At 39.6% G+C, this 23,175-nt stretch overlaps 1 protein-coding gene across 1 annotated transcript in view; it reads left to right on the forward strand.

Annotated features, from left to right (window-relative positions):
* LOC308138140 (VPS10 domain-containing receptor SorCS3-like) overlaps positions 1-23,175 on the forward strand; it is a gene marked incomplete at both ends in the record, with an annotated part of 53,297 nt that overhangs the window by 15,518 nt on the left and 14,604 nt on the right. Inside the window, 16 exons of the mRNA XM_080507122.1 lie at positions 4,891-4,958; positions 9,903-10,002; positions 10,178-10,336; positions 10,526-10,599; positions 11,475-11,539; positions 13,098-13,216; positions 16,023-16,112; positions 16,327-16,506; positions 17,388-17,534; positions 18,439-18,541; positions 20,050-20,126; positions 20,221-20,312; positions 21,142-21,249; positions 21,524-21,641; positions 21,778-21,911; positions 22,525-22,638. Coding sequence (XP_080363248.1) covers positions 4,891-4,958; positions 9,903-10,002; positions 10,178-10,336; positions 10,526-10,599; positions 11,475-11,539; positions 13,098-13,216; positions 16,023-16,112; positions 16,327-16,506; positions 17,388-17,534; positions 18,439-18,541; positions 20,050-20,126; positions 20,221-20,312; positions 21,142-21,249; positions 21,524-21,641; positions 21,778-21,911; positions 22,525-22,638 — 1,748 coding nt within the window. The remainder of the gene's footprint in view (positions 1-4,890; positions 4,959-9,902; positions 10,003-10,177; positions 10,337-10,525; positions 10,600-11,474; positions 11,540-13,097; positions 13,217-16,022; positions 16,113-16,326; positions 16,507-17,387; positions 17,535-18,438; positions 18,542-20,049; positions 20,127-20,220; positions 20,313-21,141; positions 21,250-21,523; positions 21,642-21,777; positions 21,912-22,524; positions 22,639-23,175) is intronic.

Raw genomic sequence — 23,175 nt, forward strand, 5'->3', positions numbered from 1 at the left:
AGTTCAGTGACTACTGTTAAATACTCAAGTAAAAATTATAGTAATAGAAATTACTTTTTAAGCAAATTAGATTTACTCTGAACCCCTATAGTGTGATAACCTGCATGTTGCTTTTCGTTTGCTCATGCTTTGAATGAACAAGTAGCTTGTTGAGTGATTGAATGGAGGTGGCGATTCCCCAAAAGCACAAAAATGAATGATGCCATGCAAGTTATCAAATCTATCGAAACTTTACAGCAAACTAGTTTACATTTGGATAAAAAACAAAGGAAAATAAAATCTGGAATTAAAAATCTAATCTGTTGGAAAAACAACAAAAGAGAGCCAAAAACGACCGCAAGATTGTTGAACAAGATTGTTGAAACAGTTAAAACAAGCACAACGCAAACATTTCCAGAAGTTGTGAATCACAATGCTCATTGAATATTAATTATTCTTATAAACTCTCTGGAAGACACGCCTGATATTCCATATATTCCATATCTGATATTCCATATCTGCCTCGACATGTGGGCGCACACCATGTCAAGTTTGTGCTTGCTTTTATAATGTCAAGTCTTTTGTCGATCAAGAATTTGATTTTAAAGTATATAGAAAGGAAACTACTTATTTCGGAAACAAATGTAGATACAAAGCATTGGTTTTATATTTATATATTTCTAATTATAAAAGTCGATCACCTGGAGTTAGTTATGTTTGTGGTCTTAATTATAGGTGACATTGAATAATACACAAAGTGCCACTAGTAAATTATTTCTTGATTAGAGTGATGAGATTATGTGTGATTCACTGCCACTCCTCAGGAAAAACAACACAATAAGAATGAAGGAAGGAAGTCTGTATTTGATAGAGATATTCGAAACATTGCAATTTGGAAGTAAATCAGTGATTAGAACACTTGATTATCCCATTTTAAATAGTGCCACATTTGAAAGAATGTTTCAGCTCCACTGTTGATCCCGCAAATGCATGTAGAAGCAACATTACAACAACAGAAATCATCCACCAAACAAAAATGTCCTCCCTTTTTCCTCTCACACTTTAACAAGCTTTTGTTGGAAACATTTGTATTCCAGCTTTGAACTGTAAACAGTTCGGTGAGATCTGCAGGTACAGAAAAAAAAGAAAAGCTGTCACACAAAAGCTTGTCGAATTACATTTGACTGAACCACTTGATGGATTCAAAGCCTTCCTACATCCTCCTTTTCTCTTTTTCTACTCTGATAAGATCGCAGATGTGACCTCCTCACAGCTGCCAGAGAAAGGTGGCACATTTGGTCAAAAACAGGTTAGAAAAGTTAAGTTTCTCTCTCTCTCTATGTCTCTCTCTCTCTCTCTCTCTCTCTCTCTCTCTCTCTCTCTCTCTCTCTCTCTCTCTCTCGCTCTCTCTCTCTCTCTCTCTCTCTCTCTCTCTGTCTTCTCAAGAAATGTCTTTAATTAGTGAAGTCACATTTCAGCGGGTTGTCATAAATTTTGATAGTGTGGTTAGACTCAGAGGAACGAACATAGACGGGTTAATCCCGGGAGACGGCTCTCTCTGTGTAAGCATGTGTTTACCCCACAGTACTACACACAAAAGCGTATGTGTATTCATGAGAATGTAAATGCGTATCATTTTTGGTGGTGAACTTCTCACAGGTTAAAGGTAAGTACGGTAAAACAGAGTCAAGGCTTCTCAGCTTCAGCCATTTTATTGTTTGGAGCCTTACATCATTCACTGCTATCAACTTTGGTGGTCCCTTGGAAATTAATTTAGCTCATTCTGTCATCCCCTCTGGTTAAGTTCAAAAACAGAGGCAGATCGACATGAAAGTGGCTGCATTCTTCACGTTGCTTAAGATTGTTCCTGCTTGCCGTGATGTGTCGCTCGTTCGTGGGAAAAAGAAACATTGTGGAGGTGTGATGTTTAGAGCACGGGTTCATTTTCTTCCCTTGGCTACCCAATTAAACAGAGCCAATATTTGAGGGGTGCCGTCTTAACGATGCCATACTGGGGGGTGAATAAGCAACAGGTTTCATTTGAAGCCGGGTACTAGAAAGCACAATATCACTCGGCCCATGTGCAGCAACAGTGTATTCCATTTTATTAATAACCATATTGCAGTACAGTATGCGGAGATGATTCATATCTAAATTGCGAGCCGTGTTGAAAATCTCCTGCCCACCATCACGCCGTTGAGATGCCTCTCACGTCCCACAGAGACACCCTAAAATTTGAGCTTTTTTCTCTAAAATTAAAAAAAAAAAAATCGAATTGATATGGGCTTTGTGCAGACATGATCTGGCCCAACAGCTTGTGTCTGTGACCATATGCGCCGCATGGCTGAGCGCCTGTGCAAGTGGAGTGCGCAGACCTGACACATTTGCGTCGAGCTGATACAGTACATCACGTTGACATTATGGTTTTAACACCTGTGTTGCCATGGAGGCAGGTTTTATTTTTTTCCCCCTCAGCTGTCGGAAGGGGTCAAAGTCTTAACACAATCCAAACAGCCCTGCATGCGATGTCTGTTAACATTTTCTTCTATAGCGCGTGAAATACGCTTGATTTAAAACAAAATACCTGGAAAGCTGGTTCTAGAAGGACGGCATGCTGAATAGCGTGATCGAGTGCAAGTAAAGAAGAAGTGAAAAAGAAAAAAGAAAGGGACAAGAATAGAACGTTAGGATAAAAGGATGACTAAACCCAACTCCTCTGAGGGTGAGAGCCAATCTGAAAAATGATTGGTTGACTTTCCCGGGGCAAAGCTCTCTTTGCTCACATCAATAAAACATAAACATGAATAAATGCACTGCTTTTGGCCTTCCAGGGCCCTTACTTAATTTCATGTATGCAAGTGAGCGATGATATGCATGGAGAATTGTATTTACCTAGAAGGCTCAAAATAATTCTGGAAGCCATTTTGTGTTTGTTTGTTCCCAGTATTTACATAAAAGCAAGGCTGCACCATAAACTCTTAGACTTTTGCGTCGAACGCGGCTTTTATTTGTTGGGATCTCGCTGGGTAAGTCACACATCTGGCGTGCTCTGCCTACCGGTGTCTGCATTTCCATGTATAGTAGCTGCTCCCTTTCGACTTGAGCCAGAAATGCACATCCTATCAATAATGTTGAAGACGTGGGGGCACATTGTCTCCAGTGATGTACTCTTGATGTATCCACTTAGGGACAAATCATCCAAACAGTCATCTGCCTCACTAGTCTGTTGGTCCCCGAGGTGGATCATCACTGACCCGATTCACTGGGTCAGCTTTTGTTAATGAGCCAACCACACAAACACGTTGACAACAGTTAAAGGGAAAGCTCCTCGTGGCAATAACAGCTCGAATGCCGAGAGGCATTTGCGTCCAACTTTTGTTAGTTGGGGCTACTTTTCCAGCTTAAAAAACCCCCAAACAAAACATATTTAGCTCAATTTGTGTGCACTTGATGAAATGGGGGTGCACATGCAAATTGGTATAAGTGATTGAAACCCACAAAACTGTTCACTCATTCAATTAATTTGCTGCGGTGGATATTTGAATCCCTCTGGTAACAAATGAACTACCTCTAGTTTGACACTGATAAAATCAATTCAAGATTCAATTTACCTCTTAGTATTTATAATGTCCCATGACACAGAGCCATTGTTGGTACCAAACGAGAACCGAGGAGACAAACGATCAACAGTTTGGCAGAGTTTTTCTCTCGTATCTATTTTTCAAAGCAGGCAATTAGGCCGAACATCACAGCCATTTAACTAAGTCTGTACTCCAAATTGATTCCGACTCTAGCGTTGGACCTTGCAGACATGGTGCATTTAGTTATGCAAATGCTTATCTCTCTGTGTGATTGGTTAATTAACCTGTAATGCAGATAGTCCCAGCCATGCACAGTGGCCGTTTGATGGCTAAATTGTGGGTCAATTGGGTTTTTAACATTTTCAAAGCAGACTTACAGGCGTGTCTTTGTTCCACCGAGTCTTGTGTGGCTTTTCACGGTTTAATGACTCGTTCCACGGGTCCCCTAAGGTTAATGTGTTTAAACTGACTGTAATTGAGCTTTTGACCCATCTTTCACTGTTTTCTTTTTTGAAAATCATCATATTATGTCATGTTTCTGCTCCTTGATTGTTATTCTCCACTCTTCCTTCTTCCTTTCTTCATGCATTGCCCCAAACTCTCCACCCTGCCCCTCTTTCCATCATGAGTTATGAGCGTCCCCATGGGAAGTCATTTATAATGCCATTGGAGTGACAATAATGCGTTTGCACACGATTTCACTCTGCCCTCTGTGTCTTGGCAGGCTTTTATTGGCCACTTTTTTTGTTCCCCAAGAAGCACATTGTCCAAGCATCTACAGCGAACATGCAAAATCATTCAGCCCAAAACCAGAGCTGCAGTCTCCTGCCATTATCAAAATAAGAGATGTGACATGTGCCATTAAAGCCATTTAAATATAGATTTGTTGATGCCGTTACAGCAAACAAGTTCATTATTGTGAGTGTGAAATCAATAGAGAAAGAAAAGAGGAAATTGAGATAGTGGTGCAAAGTAGCTTCTGACTGCATTTCTTTTCATTGTTCACTGAACAATTATGTTCATATTTTTGCTGTCAAGTAGGTATCATTCCACATGAGATACAGACACAACTCTTGACAGCCCACATGGATTTTTAAAGAAAAATCCTCCCACCAGTAGACTGACATCCCCCTGACAACATGAGGATCACTTGTCACTGGGATAACATACTGTACGAGGCTTATTTTCGTATTTGTAAAGAAATAAAGCAGACATGTTGTACTCATTCCACGTCATTAGGTGTAGACAGGTAATGTGTGCACTTATGCACAAGCTTTTTGATGCAGACTTTAGCACCTAATGAAATGTGTCTGTTGCTGTTATGTTGCAGGTGATCTTGATTTTGACAAAGCTGTATGACTTCAACCTGGGGGCCGTTACCGAGAGCTCGCTCTGGAGGTGAGTCCCCCCCCCCCCCCCCCCCCATTGCACCTAAATTAGGGCAACTATGAGGGCCATGGATATGTCATCCACATTACCAGGGCCACATTTTGACCATGCACTTTGACCAGTATGAAGTTACAAGAGAATTATACCTCCTTATTTAATGTAAAGATCTGACCTCATGTTTCAGAATTAGACATTTCCACCCTAATGTGTATTTAGATTTAGACTGAATATGTAGTGTAAATCTGATAATATTGCACCTTGTCCTACCATCACCTGTTTGATGATTGATTTTTGAACATTGGCCTGCAAGCCGCCGGCTTCATGTCTTTAATATAAGTAGAAAGGTTACCACATCACTGTGCGAACTTTATAAAAATGCAAAAGCACAAGCCCAAAAACAATAAGAGTAATATATTCATAGATGGTGCTGTATACTGTAAGTGTGATTTATAGTGCTCTCTCTGGCTGGGATATGAACAATCAAGTTTCAGTGGAAACCAATATGAAGTATGTTTAATAAAGCGATCTGAAAGTAGTTTAGATTGAACCCTCCCCGTGCCCATAAATAACAAAAATAACACCACGACAACTTTTTTTTTAGAACTCCAACCTATTTTCTGTCTATCAACACATAAAAAAGCTTTTCAAGAGCTTTTCTTAAAGAAAAACCGGAAGGCAGTTTTAAGGGATTCTTTTTTTGGACCTGTTACATTTTTCCTTCTGACCTAGAAACTTTTTGATGGACTTTTTGATTGATTGTCATCTGTAACCTTTTGTTTCAGAAGCAATTGACATGCAATTGCCACTATATAGCTGTAGTTATTTGCTTCAGTATGTATTGAGAGATGACTTACAGTGCGCTGTCAGGTCATAAATAAGAATAGAATTCATTAAGGGTTATACCATAGAGCCTAATCCAGCTACTGATATGCCTTTTCTCTCACCTCTTCCATTGCCTGCAAAGAACTCATTTCACTCCGAAATGCACGTGAAAGGGAGACCATCAGTCCACCAAGCATGGAGTTTCAAATTAATATCAGTTTCACCAGAGGCGCCACCGAGATTTACACCCGACTTGACACATTTTGAAATCCCATATTGTGTACAGGAGGTCTTCCATCATCAAGGTGTCTGCTTAACAATGGCACCAGGAGTAAATTAGAGTATACCTCAGGGGGGAGTGCAAAGGCTCTTAGCACGAGTATTAGAAAAGCAGAGATTTGAATGTTATGAAAAGGAAAAGGAGTAAATGATTTCTGTGATAATGTAATAAATGATTTATGGCTACAGCTGCTGGGCCTCTGTTGGTGGCAAAATGCAGCGAGCCGATCAATGAGTGACTTGCAGAAGCAATCTAAACACATCAAGTCTCTTTTGTGTTTCCAGATGACTACACCCCCCCCCCCAAAAAAAAAAAATCTCTACAATATAATAACGTCCTTTAAGAGGCTTTTAAATCTGCTCCACAATAGGAGACAGATCTGCCAACCAAACGGTGTGTTTAAGCATACATACAAATGTGTTTAAGGGGAAGTCTTTGAAAACAATGTCAACAGCAATTGGGATGATTCAAGTTAATGCACAGACAATGATCGCAGACACTGGGTGCCTATCCAATTATACAGGGAAATTACATTTGGAGGCACTCGGATAGAACTGAGAGCGAGGACTAGGTGTTGGTGGTGAGGTGAAATATGAAGATTGAGATGACAAACACATCTACCCTTGTCACGGGAGGCAGCTATGTGGAGTGCAGGTACTTTACCATGTTATGACACGTCCACATGTCTTGTTTTATTTAAACACGAGTCCCTTAATTAATGACACCAAGGAGAGGATGAATTACTGTCATATATTTTTCCTATTTTCAATGTCTTTTATAACATATTTCACCTTAAATTCCATTTAGATAATTTGTTGCACTGCAGCAAATGTACACTGCACTTCAGTCTTTTCCCGCTGAGAGGGAAGCCGACTAAAAAAGGATGACACTAAATATCTAAATCAGTTGAAAGCAGAGAGAACAAAAGTCTATTCTCGCTGTAATTTAAGATAAAAAGCTATATGAAAGGGGATTTCACCCTGCACTTAAAAGGATGTCTTCAAAATTCTTCGCTCACAGCCTTGAATGTATGAACATCTTTCCACATGAAAGCGGAGTAATTCCTTATATACTGAAAGCTTATAATATTTTCATCCCTCCAAAGGATGTTATATTCAACCACGATGGACATGCTTAACGATTTTATCCCTTTGACTACAAATTCACTTGATTCACTTATGTTGCTGTTGACCATTTTGCCAAAAAGACCTCACCAGACCTTAATTTTCTTCCTCAGAGGTAGCCACTGGTTTCATTGCATATCGGTGTAGCATGAAAATCAGCCTGCAAACACTAGTAGGGTCTCAGCTGACATGTGAAGAATGAATGTTTGGTGTGTGTGCACGATGTGTTTCTGGCAGCTGCGGTTGCTGCTGTTGTTGAAGCAGGAACGACATAATTAATATGCCAACCTTTAAAATGCGAAAATTGAACAAACTTGGCTTATGCGTCTCCTGATAGCAATAATTTCTTGTCTTGTGAGCATTAGAGCTTGTTACACTTTCGACGCAGCAGCAGGGCTTTGAATTAGCCCCAGTGCGAAAATAAGCACGCTTAAATCTTTGCTAAATGCTAAAGGTACCTTGTGGAGTTTTTTGTAAACATTCTCGGCACGAGGCGTGACGTACCTTCCTGAAGCATGAAAAGCCAATTGCAAGCTTCATCTACTCCGTGAAGTATTTGCAGAGGTTCTTTTTTTAGATGTGTTTCCAAAGTTGGACTCATCCTGCAAACATAACATTGATAAGCAGGCTTCTTACTATCCATTTCTTTCTTTTTTTTTTTTTTTTGGGTGGGGAGGTGGGGTGGGGGGCAACAGCTGGGAATATCCCAGAGATTTTGTACCGAGAGGGAAACTCATCACTGAGGAAAATGCATTAATCTATCATTATTACTGCACCGCGACAAGTGGTGTACATGCGCACCACAACTGTATCGTCTATAATCAGTTACAGTGACATGTGCCCACCCCATTTATTCATATGCATGTACGCCCTCTGGCTAGTCATGTGTCACATGACAACAGTGAATGGACTGATCTTATGTAGCTTACTTTCACCAATTCAGCCGCCTAAAAGTGCTTTAAACTGGTCCTCACACTACTGAAGCCAGCTACAGTGCAATGTGCTTGAGCTCCACTGGGAGGAATTCGGGGTTCGGTGTCCAAACACACGCCGACACGGGGACAGAAGGGGTTAAACATGAACGGCGGACCTGCATGACATTAGGTAAATGTGCGATAATCTGGCGCATTGTGGTAACAATGGGATTTGCAATAAATTTAAACACTTATGTCCACAATGTCATTCTCTGTGCTTTGGGATTTGTTCTTCCAATTAACAGTGATCCTTCTCTTGCAACTAATTCACACTGGTTGCAGACTGGACCATGGTTTTTTTTGTCTATTTTTTAACAACAACCTGTTGCTTTTCTTGCTTTTGAACTTTTTTCTTTTTCTTTTTTTGTGCTTTTGGCTTCCCTGCCCTGTAGCCTTCAGACAAGAAATAATTAAAGCTGTTAGTTTTGTAATGATAATGGTTTGTTTCTAATCTGTTAATGACACAATTTCTTTTATTTAACCATGATTAAGCCTACTTTTGTTGATCATGAATGCAAAAGTGCAAGGAAACAATATCCATCACATTTCAATCAGCATTATATAATATGTTTTTTGCACATGTTGATATTATGATAATTGTAAATTTGTGGGATTGAAGCAAATTAATTTTTTTTTAATGTCGTACAACAACCTAAAACAACCTCAAATGTATTCATTAATCCCAGAGGGAAAACCTTTTCATGTGGCTCAGAATAATTGAGCATTGAGCAGTGATTTGCATATTTATTTGTTCATGAAGACATCATTTTTAATAGTAATTTGATGTCATTTCTATGCACATTTTATTTATTTCCATGCTATCTATTGAAGTGAATCACTGTTTATTCTGGGAATAGGCAACTTGGATCATGGTCGTCACCAGATACATTTCATTTTCCTAATTATGACCAAGCACCTCCAGCCAAGGGATATACTGAACATATGGCTGCAAATATTTATTTAAACTTTATGTGAATGCTGTAATTTATAATTTAGCATAGTGTTTACTTTAGAAATGATGTTGAAATTTGGATCTTTCAAAATTTGACAGACCACCAGTTGCCTATGTGTGGTTTGGACTGTGGCATAACTTCACAATTTGCTGAGTTTTTCTCTTTATATTTTGATTTTCACTAAGATTGGCATGTATTACTGGTTCAATACTGTTTTTTCAAAATGTGCATAGATTCCTTTCACATCAGAGTCAAGCTTTAGTGAGCCAAATGAGGACTCATGAAAAGATTTCTCTGTAGTGGTCAGTCAGAATTTCTCTTTGACAGTGATGGTTTTTATCCAACTGTTTATAAAACACATTTCAGCTCTGCCACGCTGACTGCTTAAAAGGTCTGCTTCTTTATCCATCTGCCACCCACTGCCTATTTTACACATTTGCTCCTTTTTTTAATAATTTGATCACATACTGGAGACAGACTAATGGACTAATGATGACACACTTTTTTTTAATTCTTCCAGTGTAACACATTTCTTAACACAGTCACAAGAGCAACAGAAACACATTAGCATGAGGCTAGTGTCTGAGTTGTTTTTCATCCCTTAAAGCAAAAGGCAGCCTGAATGGTAGAAAATCAATCTGAAAATGTATGATATGCTCCGGAGAGGCAGTCTTGTAAAGAAGAAGTGATCAGCAGTTAATGGGCTAAAACATGCCAAGGCCGCTGCTATGGTGCTTAAAAATCTGTCTCTAATGGATTTTTGTCTTCCAACATGCCACGATGTTTTGTTTTGTGTCTAGATCAACGGATTACGGCAGTACCTACAGCAAGCTCAATGACAAAGTGGGTTCAAGGACGGTTTTAAGCTACCTGTACGTCTGTCCTACCAACAAACAGAAGGTTGGCATTTCTCTGCTGCTTTTGTCCCCCCGTCTGATCTCTCAGAAGTTTAGTCCTGACATCAAATTACAGTTTCTTAAAATTGCAGCCAAATGACAGTATCGCTGTCTCTCAGCGTCGCTCTTTCCTTTCCTCTTCTAATACTATATCCCTCGTCTGGCCCTCTGTACTTTAGATAATGATGCTTAGCGACCCAGAGGTAGAGAGCGCTGTTCTCATCAGTTCAGATGAAGGGGCAAGCTTTGAGAAGCATCCCATTAACTTCAACATCCTGAGCCTGCTCTTCCACCCTGCACAGGAGAACTGGATACTGGCATACAGTCATGACAGCAAGGTAACTTCTGAGTGAATGCTCAATGAAATGAACTTTTTGAGTGAAAATAACTTCACATATGACCCTGAATACATTAGCGCTTCTTGATTTTGCGTTTTCCATGTGGTTCAGATGTGAATCTGCTCGTTACCAATGTCTCCCTCCTGAAACTTTAACCGTGATGAAGACTGTCCTAATTTTGTCTTGCAGCTGTACAGTTCAATGGACTTTGGGAGGAAATGGCAGCTCGTTCACGACAACGTGATGCCAGGCCGATTCTACTGGTAGGATCACATGCGTCATACTTCCGAGCCGTTTGCTGTGATTGATTGTAATTTGCATAATGATAGTGTTCATGACCCTTTGCTGTCACAGGGAAACTCTGACCTCTTGTCAAAAGCAGATCCCTCCCTCAGTGGCAGTCAAGCAGAAAAATGATTACATGCACATCACGTACACCTGAAGGAATATTGTGTGTTATTTTTTCTTTTTTTCTCTTCATAACACTAACATGACATGCTGTTTTTGTTGTCGCTGTCATTTAGTAATCTTGACTGCATGGGCAGAAGGCTTGAATATTGATGCAAACCCGTTTATCCCTGTTTGTCATGGTATGTGTCAAACCAAGTGTGCTTTTCAGCTGGAAAGGAAAGGACAATGGTTCTAGGACACTCTCTCCACATGCACGGACAGTGTGACGCTCGATGAATAAGATAAGCGCAGTGGGTATAGCAGCACCCGAAACAATGAATTATCTGTGCTCCTGAATACGCTTCCTTCATGCACATTATACCAAATAGTTATTTTTCAAACTGTTGTTGCAGCCACCTACAATTTCATAACAACACACATTTGCCATGGTAGATATTTATGGGGACAGCGGATGTTTTGTCACCCCCTCTCCTTTGTTGTTTCCCTTGTTGATGCCTTGGTGAATTGAGATTAATTGCTGCTGGTGGCGCAGATTCCACACTGACTGATTTACAGGATGATAAAAACATATTGTTACGTGTTTCTCAGGACAGGGACGTCCATCTGCAGCTGTGAAACTGCCTCCCTCTCTTTTCTGTTTTAATCTCTTTTCTTCTTCTTCTTCTTCCCCACCACCCTCCTTTTGTTTCTGCCCCACTCCTCCTCCCCTCCCCCCCGTACTTTCAAGGGCGGTGATGGGACTGGACAGAGAATCAGATGTTGTGCACATCGAGACGCGCATCGCGAAAGGCCGTGAGTGCAGCACTCCTCTCTGTTACAGTAGCAGGACCCACAGGACCCCTTTGCCTCTCATTTAGAGTGAGGTCACGGGCAAGATGAGACTTGTTCTGCTGTTCATATCGGTCCCTGATGTCTAGTAAAGCAGCAAAGGTGTCTACTGGCAAAAATGGAGAGTTTTAGCGAGCTGATAGATGGTTCCTCCCCTTAATCTATCCCCTGTGCTTCATAGACAAACCTCCACTCTCCCTTTCCAAACGGCATGGTGCGTTCTGTCAAACCAATTACAGGAGATTCTGTTGCTGGAAAAAGATACTCGTATTCCTCCTGTGGTGAGAAAATCTGTGTCTGAATTAGCATACAAACTTGCACAATGACATGTTGAACTTTTTGTCGCAGCTTTAGTCTGGAATCTGAACTCATTTTGATTTTAAAAGTGCTGGCTGAGTAGCACCAGTGGTTGAATATTCCTGAAGATTAAAGCAGTAGTAACAGTGAACCTGGTGTGGATTTAGCAAATATACTGTTCTGCTGCTCCAATAAATTGTTGTACTTTGATCAATAGTGGGGAGTAACAAAATATTTACTTTTCCTTACAGTATTTAAGTTGACTTTGAAGAGATGTGTACTTTATTCATGTGGCATCAGTGGTTGACTCGTTTATTATTTTACTATTATTTACTATGTATTCATAAATTACTCAAATGGCAGAAGCCACCTTTATAGTTCTGAAATACAGCTGTACAACAAATTACCATGTATTTATCACAAAAAAACACAGATTCAGATCAGGCTTGTCAGAGTAAGGCAATGCTTCTTCTGTTTAGACGGACATAGTAATTGCTCTCTTTTCAAGTCTCTCAAATTACGGTAATGAGAAAATATGAAATCATTTTCTAAAGGTGTGATTCCAGATTTGACTACATATCAGATTGTAGTTGTGAAAAGCAATAAAACAGTAGCAAATAACACTCGTCCAATTTAAATACATGTTAATAGTCACTTGAAAACCAATGAAAATAAGTCATTTTTATAACGTTATGAAGCTACAGAAGACACTCACTTTAATGATGTTGTACTTTTTACTCCTGAAATGTTTATAACACTTGTCACTTCGTCCAACTTCAACAGATAATAATTCTTATTATAGTAAAGGATCAAATCAACTGACAGGACAACTGAAGCGACAGATGAATTCAACAGAGAGGAAATTACAACAATGTGGAAATGTGGAAAATAATTACGTTTTAAGTTTTTCTGCGATAAATGTATTCCTACCATTGAACACAGTACAACTGTACTTAAATTGTGTGTGTGTGTGTGTGTGTGTGTGTGTGTGTGTGTGTGTGTGTGTGTGTGTGTGTGTGTGTGTATGTGTGTGTGTGTGTGTGTGTGTGTGTGTGCGTGCGTGCGTGCGTCATCACAGTGGATTATCTTTCACTTTTTGTGTTTGTACATTTTAATTTAACTTGTTTTGATCTAGTATTTATATTCATATGTGGGGTATTTTTGCTCCCTGGATCTGGAGCACTTTTTCCACCTCTGCTTCTGATTGAGTTTTTCTTTCTTTTAGGTGCTCAGTATGTGAAGTGCAGAGCGCAACGATGCAGTGAAGGCAACCGACAGTACCTGTTCCCCGGACACGTAGACACCAACTCGCTAGTTGTGCAGGATGAATATGTTTTCACTCAGGTTAGCATAGCAGTACATGACTTCTCTTAATCACACCAAGGCATTCGTCATCATTTCATGCAAAGGCTGCTGTCTCTGTAAACTTTGCTTTTCTTGTTTATTTTTCTTTTTACTTATTATATTTCTTTTTTCACCTCTTTCTTTTCAAGCTCTCTTGTGCACCCAATTCATGCTTTTCCATCAAAATCCATATAATGGCTTTCCTCGCCACACCTGTTCCCCCGCTGGCCCGATGTGCGTTTTGATTATGTTTTGTCTCGTTCATGTCAAAGCACGCTCAGTATTTGAGTTTCCGCACAGACATACTTCATGTCTGAAAAATGTGTTAGTTTGCTGAGAGCACATGGCAAAGGAACTGTGAATAGACAGGTTGGTGCTCTGATTACAATTCACTCTGACTTTGACTCCAATTAGACAGCCGCAGTCAAGGTCATTATTAGAAATTTAATTTTCAAATGCCCTCCACTGTCATTGATTTCCATCCATAGCTAAGTAATTTTCTCTGCACCGGTCAGGCTTGATGCATTTGGTCATCCTTGTTTGACTGCAGTTGCATTTTAGGAAAATAAACTGATAGTTTTCCTGGGCTACACACTTTCATTTTGAATAAACACCCTAAATGTTTGGTGTTGGGTTTTTCTTAATTTATTTATCCAGAGATTTAATCTTTTGATATGCTATGATGTTGCAGCAGCGATACTTTAGCGGTGACCCAGTTTCACTTTCAACACACTTAATCCACAGACTCGGTTGGAATGGCTACGATGTAAGACTGTAAATGTATGAAAAAAATATATCTCAGTGTGATTCAGAAATGGTGATTTGATAAAAAATTCCCAAATTGCATTTAGCAGAGATGAGATTGACCGCCGAGGCGCAGGCGGACATGTGGAAGATGCCGGTTGAAAATAACTGGACACACATAGAGTGTCTGCACGGAGCTGAGGTGGCACAGATGACTTTCTTGTGACTTTCATTGCTCGGGGCAGTTGGATTTAACTTGACAAAGAGTAATGAGGTTATCGATTGGGCTACAACGAAATAAGCAGTCTTCAACACCTCCAAAGTCTCTTGGGAAAGAAGGAACAGCCAAGTGCAACATCCTCAAAAATGTGGCCTGGGAAAATGCAGCTCATTGATTTTCGATAGATTATTCCATTAGAGCCCTAATGTAGTGTGTTGGGGGACAAACACCATCCTTCTAGTTGATTAGAAAATAAGCAATCAAGTAGTGTTGGCCTGCCTGTAAGTGGATGGGAAAGTGGTAGTGCATTAGGATCTTCAAGACGCACTGTAGATAAAGCCAACACAATTTGCACTGCCTCTCAGCTTTAGACTAATTGAGATAATGATAATAATTTCTGTTGTGACCGTGATTTCAGGCTGCTTTTCACACTGCAGAGGGGAGAGTAAAATTGTGAGCTTTTTTTTTTATCAAGTCAGCCGTGCATTGTGAATTAAAATGCTTGCTCCGGGAGATTCTTCTGGTCCCCATTTCACAATGAGGCTGCGTTTGGGATGCAGGCCAATTCACAGGTATTATTGTGCAAAGCTCAAGACATTTTGATACGTATTGTTATCAAAATACAGTCAACAAGGCTTCTAATTGAATCCTGACCAAGTATATATTGTGCAAAAAAAGTTTTAAGTATCAATCTACTGAAACTGTGCTTAATTCACCAACATGAGAGAATAACCAACCTACTGAGTCATTTTAAAACAGTACATGTGTTCCAGGAAAAAAAAAAGGCATATTTCAATATATTTAAAGAAAAATAAATAACCAAAGACATTATATTTGTGCATTAACAGATCAGCATGATATCATGACCACTGGTGGGTGTGTTAAGGTCTTTTTAAAATTTATTTTAATACTATGAATATAAGTATACCGTAAAGAATACATGGCATTGTACAGTAAACTTGCACCCTATTATAATCCCTCCATTTGGAGCAAATCCACACTAAATATGGGGGAAGGACTCAGTAATTATACATAGAATATAAATGTTTACAAATTGTAGAGGCCATCCTGAGGAGCACAGATATATTTACTTGCACATCTGAAACCACTGCCAGTGTGAAAGTAAATTATTAGACCAACGCACTACCAAAGCCAAACACCTAATAATTAAAAGGCGAGCCTGATAAAAGGCATGCCTGTGTCGGCCGAGCCAACAAACAAGCTACTGTGGCTCAAACTGTTGCAGACGTTAATGCTGCACCATATAGGAAGCTATCAGAATACACAGAGTATCAATGCTTTTTGCATACGTGGCAGCAAAAGATCAACATATTAGACCGATTGGGGTTTACAGTGTGCATGGAGGAAGGCACCACAAAGAAATCATAAACACAAATTGTGACACACGAAGTAGTCCAGTTGTTCAATATACAGAATCTGTCCATATGATTGACGTTGTTATGAGTTGATAATATTCTAAGATGATTATTACGTGATTATCTGATGCTCTCAGATATCCATCATGTTCAGGCTGATGAGCAGAGAAGCTTTTAGTCTTTGCTATCACTCACACAGTTGCAGTTGTCATATTTACCATTGGGGCTGCAAATTTTAACCAAGTGGCCACAATATAATTGCATATTCAGCTTCAGCACAGCTCAGCATGTCCCGTACGAACATCCCTCTCCATTTTGTGTCATCACAGTCTACCTCGGCCTCCATGTAAGAGACAACCATGGCCACAGCACAACATGAAATCAAAATCCAGAATACACACGGAAAACTTTCAACATGTCGTCTGATTAGACAGTGATTCAATTTCTTTGACTTTATATTTTGTAGGTAACCAAGTCAGGACGAGCCAGTTACTTCGTCTCCTACATGAGAGAAACCTTCAGGAGGATGAAATTACCTAAGTATTGTCTGCCGAAGGTAAGAAACAAAGACACCAGAAGACAGTCTGATTTAGATTTGTTGCTTTTGTTGTTGATGAGATATACAACTCTTGTTTGTAGGGAAATGTCACACTGTATCTCTTTCTGTAGCTGCAGCTCCCTTTTGTTTGCTGGCTTGTAGCTGTCATTCAGCCCCCCCACCCCCACCCCCTCAACCCCCCACCCCACCCCTCTCTTATTCTCCCCTGCAGGACATGCATATCATCAGTACAGACGAGAAGCAGGTATTCGCTGCCGTCCAGGAGTGGAATCAGAACAACACTTATAGCCTGTATATCTCCGACTCCCCCGGGGTCTACTTTATCCTTTCATTAGAGAATCTGCGAACCAGCCGAGGACCTGCCGGCAACCTCCTGGTCGACTTTTATAAGGTGTGTAGTTAGCCTTGTTCTCGGACTGCTGCTGTCATTGCACCTCTAATTCCCCTCCCTCCTACAACACACTCACTGAAAACATCTGTCAATATACCGAGCTGTGATTATAATTACAGCTGTACTTCATTGATTGGGACTTTTCACAATAAATGCCATAACAGTTATGTGACCGTGTAAAACCCAGGTATTTGCTTTTTAAGTGATTTTAGTTCACTACTTTTATTCACTGGTAAAGATTTAAGATTTTACCTGCAATGTGTCGGAGTATCTTATAAAATGTAATACAGGAAAATCCATTGAATGTCAATAAAATAAACATAATACCAAAGCCAATGGTGAGTTTTTCAGTAGTGTTGTATATGATTTGGCACATTTTTGCTGAGAATACTATATTTCCGATCACTTTAAAGGTTTAATTATTATAATCAATTTGAGCCATAGCAACCGCAGCAGAGATGTAGTGTTGATAAATATTGATCTGTTGTTTTACAAAATTTCTTGTGGTTTTACAAAGTTTCTTACAAAATGTCACAGACAATGGTGGATAATTCTATTCTATTCTATTCTATTCTATTCTATTCTATTCTATCTAGTCTGCAGTTTTCAGTCGTGTTGAATTGTGTTATATATTCTTCCCCTTTCATGTATGTTGATAGAGTTGATAGAATATGAGAAAACACCTTCATGGATTTCATTGCAGTCAAACACTGATATTTCAACAAAATTGATGTGTAGTTTCAACACAATTTGTCAAAGATCTTTACTTTGCTCATCTTGCTGACGCCTATTTATCCTCTGCCATATTTGTGGATTAATTTCATGAATTAGATGTGAAAATTGCTCATATAATAATGCATCTTTGCTGTTTTCCTTCATAGGTTGAGGGGATTAATGGCATGTACCTCGCCAACAAACTGGTAGATAATCTCATCAAGACTTTCATCACATACAACAAGGGACAAACGTGGGCCTTGCTGCCAGCTCCAGCCACTGATGTGGCTGGAAATAACCTTCACTGCATTCTGGTGAGCTTGTGCCTTTGGGCAGGACTGAATGGATGCCTTCATTCATGCAAAATTAAGCTTGTGACATATATCATTCATCAAATGTTTCAACCTCATCAGCCGCGCTTCGGATGTTCTCGGATTCAGAGCCATGTTTTGCCTGCCAGGTGCCGGCTTCGGCATCGGCTCGTCTTTCCAGCCTTCTAAATGACCGAAGAGATGCTTGGCTGGAGGATTCTTATTATCAGTGTACGGCACAGGGTGTCACCGCGTTAAGTTTCAGGGGTCCAGACTTTCCATTAACCTCTGTGATTTCAATTTACTACTGGTAGTCACGCCGGACTAATGAATGTTAGATTACTCTGCATTACATTAGGTGGCTTTATTGTTATTCAGTAGGTATTATATTCACCTAATCCAGCCAGTATGTTCAGTAGAGTCTGAAATCATGTATATCCTTCAGGTAATGGTAGGTTACAAACTTTCACTGTGTCGTACACGACCGGTCTGCTCCCGTCTGCTTTCTGAACCTCGCCAACCTCAGCGCTTTGAAAAGCGTTATTGATGTTTTTCTGCATGCTTTAGTCAGAGAGATGAGTGAAATGATTTGAATCAATTTCGCCAGTTTTATCAGTGCATCTTGGAGAATTTTAATTACATGCCTTGTTTGCTTTAGAATGAAACAATTCAAATGCCCTCTGTGTCCTCTCAGCCATTTTCTCATTTTTTTTTCTTTCTTTTTTCTGGCAGAGAAGATGAGAAGAACAAAGTATCTTTGTTTTATAAATGGTCTCTGAAAATGTTCGCACTTTTCTCTCAATGGGAAGAATGGTTTGAAAGCATAGCTAATTATAATTGCCTCTGTTGAGATCTGCGATACATACTGTTTCAACTTGTGCTGTATTGGAATCCGTTTTGTTGACAGCCATTTTGCTCACTGCATCTTCACCTGGAGATGTCTGAAAATCCCTACACTTCCGGACCCATCACCAGCAAGAAGTCTGTACCAGGAATCATCGTGGCTACAGGTACACTTCCCTATTAGAAGGGATGAGACTGTAGTTTGGTAGTCAGTTATAGTTTGCAGTTACTTTTTAGTTAGTTTACGTGATTTACACAAGTAAGTAAAGTAGGTTTACAGTGAGTCAAACCAGACAAAGTGACAAAAGACCTCAAATCTAAAAGGGCATTGATATTCAGATGCCAAACCAGCAAGTTATTAGACCTATCACATAATCAATGAAAACATTGGCAGGTACGAGGTAAAAATAGAAGGTGGAGTTTTTTTTAATTACTATTCTCATCTACTTCTCATAATCATAATTCCTGTTTTTGAGATTTAAAACATTTCAAAATGTAAGACCACAAAGCAGGAAAATAGAGCTTTGCCCACATTTACTAGTTATTGTATTGGCCCAGAGAACATATGAGTCACGATGTGTGTCACACATTTACTAACATGAACTTCTTAGTTCCGTCAAAAACACACTATTGTAATGAATAACTAACAGAGGTTGAATGGTATCTTGGAAAAGAAAGCAGAAGCAATCACTCATTATGCATTGTTTGGCTATTTTAGAGCCATGAGATCTAAATAAATCCAGGCATCTTAATCACAAGAGGCTAAGAATTAAGCGTGTCATCAGTGATGAAAACAAAAGCAGAACAGAAAAAAAAAAGTAAAACAAAATGTGTGAAGATCCTGTAACAATGTGATCACTAAATAAATTATGCAAACATTTTTTAATTTTAAATTTTACCACATTACTACTACTCACAACGCAGCTTGGACACATCTTTCAAAAGCAATAACATTACTTTACCTGTGAATGAAAACCAAAAGTCATTTTTGGGGAAAGTTATTCCTGCATTACTTTGTCGTGACACAATAACTGAGCACTCTCTTTGATTGATGTTCAGCTGTTAGTTGAAGGAAGATGCTCTATATCCTAAATGTTATTCTTTGGAGAAAAGGCTTTATATACAAGGAAAAGAAGCATCAACAGAGCAGCTGAGATAACTACAATCCCACAACCATCAGCAGACAAGTCTTTTAAAAGCATGCTAAAGGCATTGCAAGGATATTAATGCTTCGCAGCTACTGGGGGCAAAAGCAAATATTGATGTTACTTATAAGTGGACATCTTTCATGTGGATGTCAACATCACTCAGAAGGACTATTTAAGCAACAATTTCCTCCTTCAGCAGACAGGAGTTTAGTTAAATAGTAAGTTACAACAGTTATTTTGTTGATCAGTTACTGCCATCAGTAGTGGTGTTACAGTAACGCGTTACTCTATAACGTGCTAGTCCCAACATTGCTTGTTTCTTCCCTCTTTCTGTCATTGAAAACAGATGTGGTTACCTCATCTCATATTTTGGGGTGAGATGATCAGGTTGCAATAAGTCATAAATCAGTTTTCCAGGCGAATGAGAACACGTGCTAATTTATGAAATTATAGGTGTGTAGTGGAGTCTTTGCTATGTAAATACATGCCGACTGAAATCACTCATGTTTTGTTCTTTTTGTACTCAGGGAATATTGGAACACAGCTGTCCTCCAGCAACCTAGGGATGTTCATAACATCCGACGCGGGAAATAGCTGGAGACAGGTGAGACGCGTCTATACGCTGTGTTTACCTTAAAGACATCTTGTATTCATGCCGGAGAAATGAGTGGAGCAAATCAGTTCTTTTCTCTTTGCAGATTTTTGATGAAGAGCACAATATTTGGTTTCTTGACAATGGAGGGGCTTTGCTGGCTGTTTTACACGCAGTAACACCAATTCGACACTTATGGTAGGTGTTGCTCATCTAGCAACTGCTGACACTGTAATTACCATAGCCAGGCGCTGTAGGTGGTGGACTTGTAGTGCGAAATTACCTGTCCGCACTTTCGTTTTTTTTTTTTTTTTGGGGGGGGGGTGGTTTGAAGCCGCATATGATTACATTTAATGTTTTGAAATGCTGATGGGCCAAGTTTGCATGATTATTGTATCGACAATGCAGCTTCAGAACCGTCAGAGTGATTTCCAACAGAGGAGTGTGTTGAAGCTTTGTACTCTTGGTTGGATATGATGGTTTGAGTGCTTTTATGTAAATGAGTGAGAAGCAGGGTGGAAATATGAGACTGAGAATGCGCTCATAAGTCCCTCATACTGTTGAAGCTTTGTAACACCATCTACTTTCATGTCCCTGCACACTACAGCCCTGTCAAAAGTGATTAAGCTCAGACAAAGGTGATTTGAAACCCGCCCAAATCTATTTCTAATGCTACAACCTGAGTCATATCTCTCTCTTTTTTTTTTTTCTGTTGTGTTGTCACCTTCAAAAAAATTTACTTGGGCCCAAGGAACATTTGTTCTATTGTTCAGCCTGTTGTCGAGATAATTTTTCACATTGAAGAGAATTCAAGGCGCTTCATTTTTCAGCTGCAGTCAAAGCTAAACGACCTCAAATCTTTTGCCATATTTCTTTCTGCCTTGCGTTTCATTGTTTAACCTGTGTGCTTGTGAGGTTTAATGTTATAGGAACAAAAGACCAACATATTCATTCACTGTGTGTGGGTAAACAAGAATAGATAGAAATCCATACATTGACATTTGTTTTCTTTGTTTTTTTAATGCAGGATCAGTCTCGATGAGGGGAAGAAATGGGACCGCCACACTTTTTCCTTAGCCCCTCTGTATGTGGATGGAGTTTTAATGGAACCAGAATCTGACAATCACATCATCACGTAAGCAGAGACACACAGGTACAGTCCGGGAGGAATAAAACAAATATCAGGCTTGACGAATTAGTGCCTCTGTTGATGTAAACAAAGAAAGGTCCGATGGATTTTCCCCAGCGGCTCCCAACACTTCATCAGAGGAAACGCTGTCCCGTCTGTCAGCCAAAATGACAGATTTCAGATGTGCAGGTGCTGCCTGTCGCATCAGAAATCTGTACATCTGCGTCGCCACTTATTCTCTGCTGACATTTGCTTTTCTTCCAAATGAATCCTGGTGTAGGTTTTTTGGACACTTCAGCCATCGGTCAGAGTGGCAACTGATTAAGATCGACTACAAGGGTCTGTTCAGCAGAAGATGCATGGATGGAGATTATCAGACGTGGTATCTGCACAACAAGGTAACAGGAATCACATTTGATGTATTGCTAACTTCAAGAGATGCATCTTATAAGATAGATCTTTTGTTTCAGCGTCTTTTTGTTAATGCCCTATGTTGGGTTTTTTTGCTCTAATCTATTTTTTTCTGTCTGGTAGGGCGAGCTGTGTGTCATGGGTGAGAAGCAGATATATATGAAGCGCAGGCCGGGTAACCGCTGCATGTTGTCCCAGGACTACTCCAGAATTTATTCCTCAGAGCCCTGTCCCTGCACAGCATACGATTTTGAATGGTAATGATTTATTCTCCACATTTTCTATGCTTGGATTGTACCATTCCTCACGCTTTTTTTTTTCCTCCCCAGTGTCCCCCAGTTTTGTTCATTACACATTTACCAAACAGCCCCTCCACTGTGAACATGTAATTCAATTGTGCGTAATTAGAGCCGCTCGTCGACGTTTGTAATAAAACACTCCAGCATCAATTTGCAGAACTTCATACGCCTTAATATCCATCTTCTATCGCAAATTTACTGGATAGCCAATATGACTGCATTCATCCAATCTAATTATAGTTTGAAAAATGCAGAGGGGACTTGAAAAAGTTTTCATCATGCTACTGTAATCTGCATAATGTCAAGTGACTTATTAGAATTCAATTAATAATAAATCGTTAAATGAATTTTAAATATCTTTTTTTTTTCCAGCAGTTTGAAATTCTGTTTGATCCCGCTTGTCTGACAATGTCTCTGGTTGTGGTCTTGAATTATGCCGCGAACCTCCAACCGCAAAGCATTTGCCCCACTACAAAAGCTTGTCAGAGCCAGATTATTTTGAGTAGCAGCGTTTATCATTTCATGAAGTGTTGTTGTGATTTGTTGTTTTATTTTTTTTTCCTCCTGGCAGTGATTACGGGTGGGAACGCCAGACGAATGGGAAGTGTTCCCCTGCTTTTTGGTTTAATCCAAATGGTGTTGCTAAAAGCTGCAGCAGCAGCCAAACCTTCCTTAATAGCACAGGGTAAGTGGCCCCCAATGTTCAGTCCATCACTAAACAATATTATTCCATTCCACCTTGTTTGTCATGGTGTTCTGAATTTCAACAGAAAATGCTACTTCACTGCCTCTTGCATCGGAAATAAACCACAGAGAGCTGAAAAATGTAACCCACACTGCGCTCCAATTCTGTAATACAGAGTTATGCACAGCAGCTTTTGGCTATGCAGCTCAAGTTCAAACGGGCTAAAAAGTGACAAAATTAAGGAAACTCAGTGAAGCGTGTGTGGATGCTAAATCTGTGTGTTGTTGATGGACACTCTTGGTCCTACAGTGAACTGCAGAAATGATATTGAAGAGCTGCTTACAAGTTAAAAATATTAACGGCAGTGGTGACACCTTCAGGAACACTTAAAAAAAAGTGTTAAATGTTTCTTTTTTTTCTGTTTTTAAATAAATTAATTCCGAGGTATATTTGACTGACTGGCACCAGTCTTGTCTCTATGTTTGTGCACTTGCTGGTTGCTTCATCAGGTTATCTGATCCAACAGTACTCTTCTGT

This window comes from Blennius ocellaris, assembly GCF_963422515.1.
Source record: "Blennius ocellaris genome assembly, chromosome: 13".
NCBI classification, from domain to species: Eukaryota; Metazoa; Chordata; class Actinopteri; order Blenniiformes; family Blenniidae; genus Blennius; species Blennius ocellaris.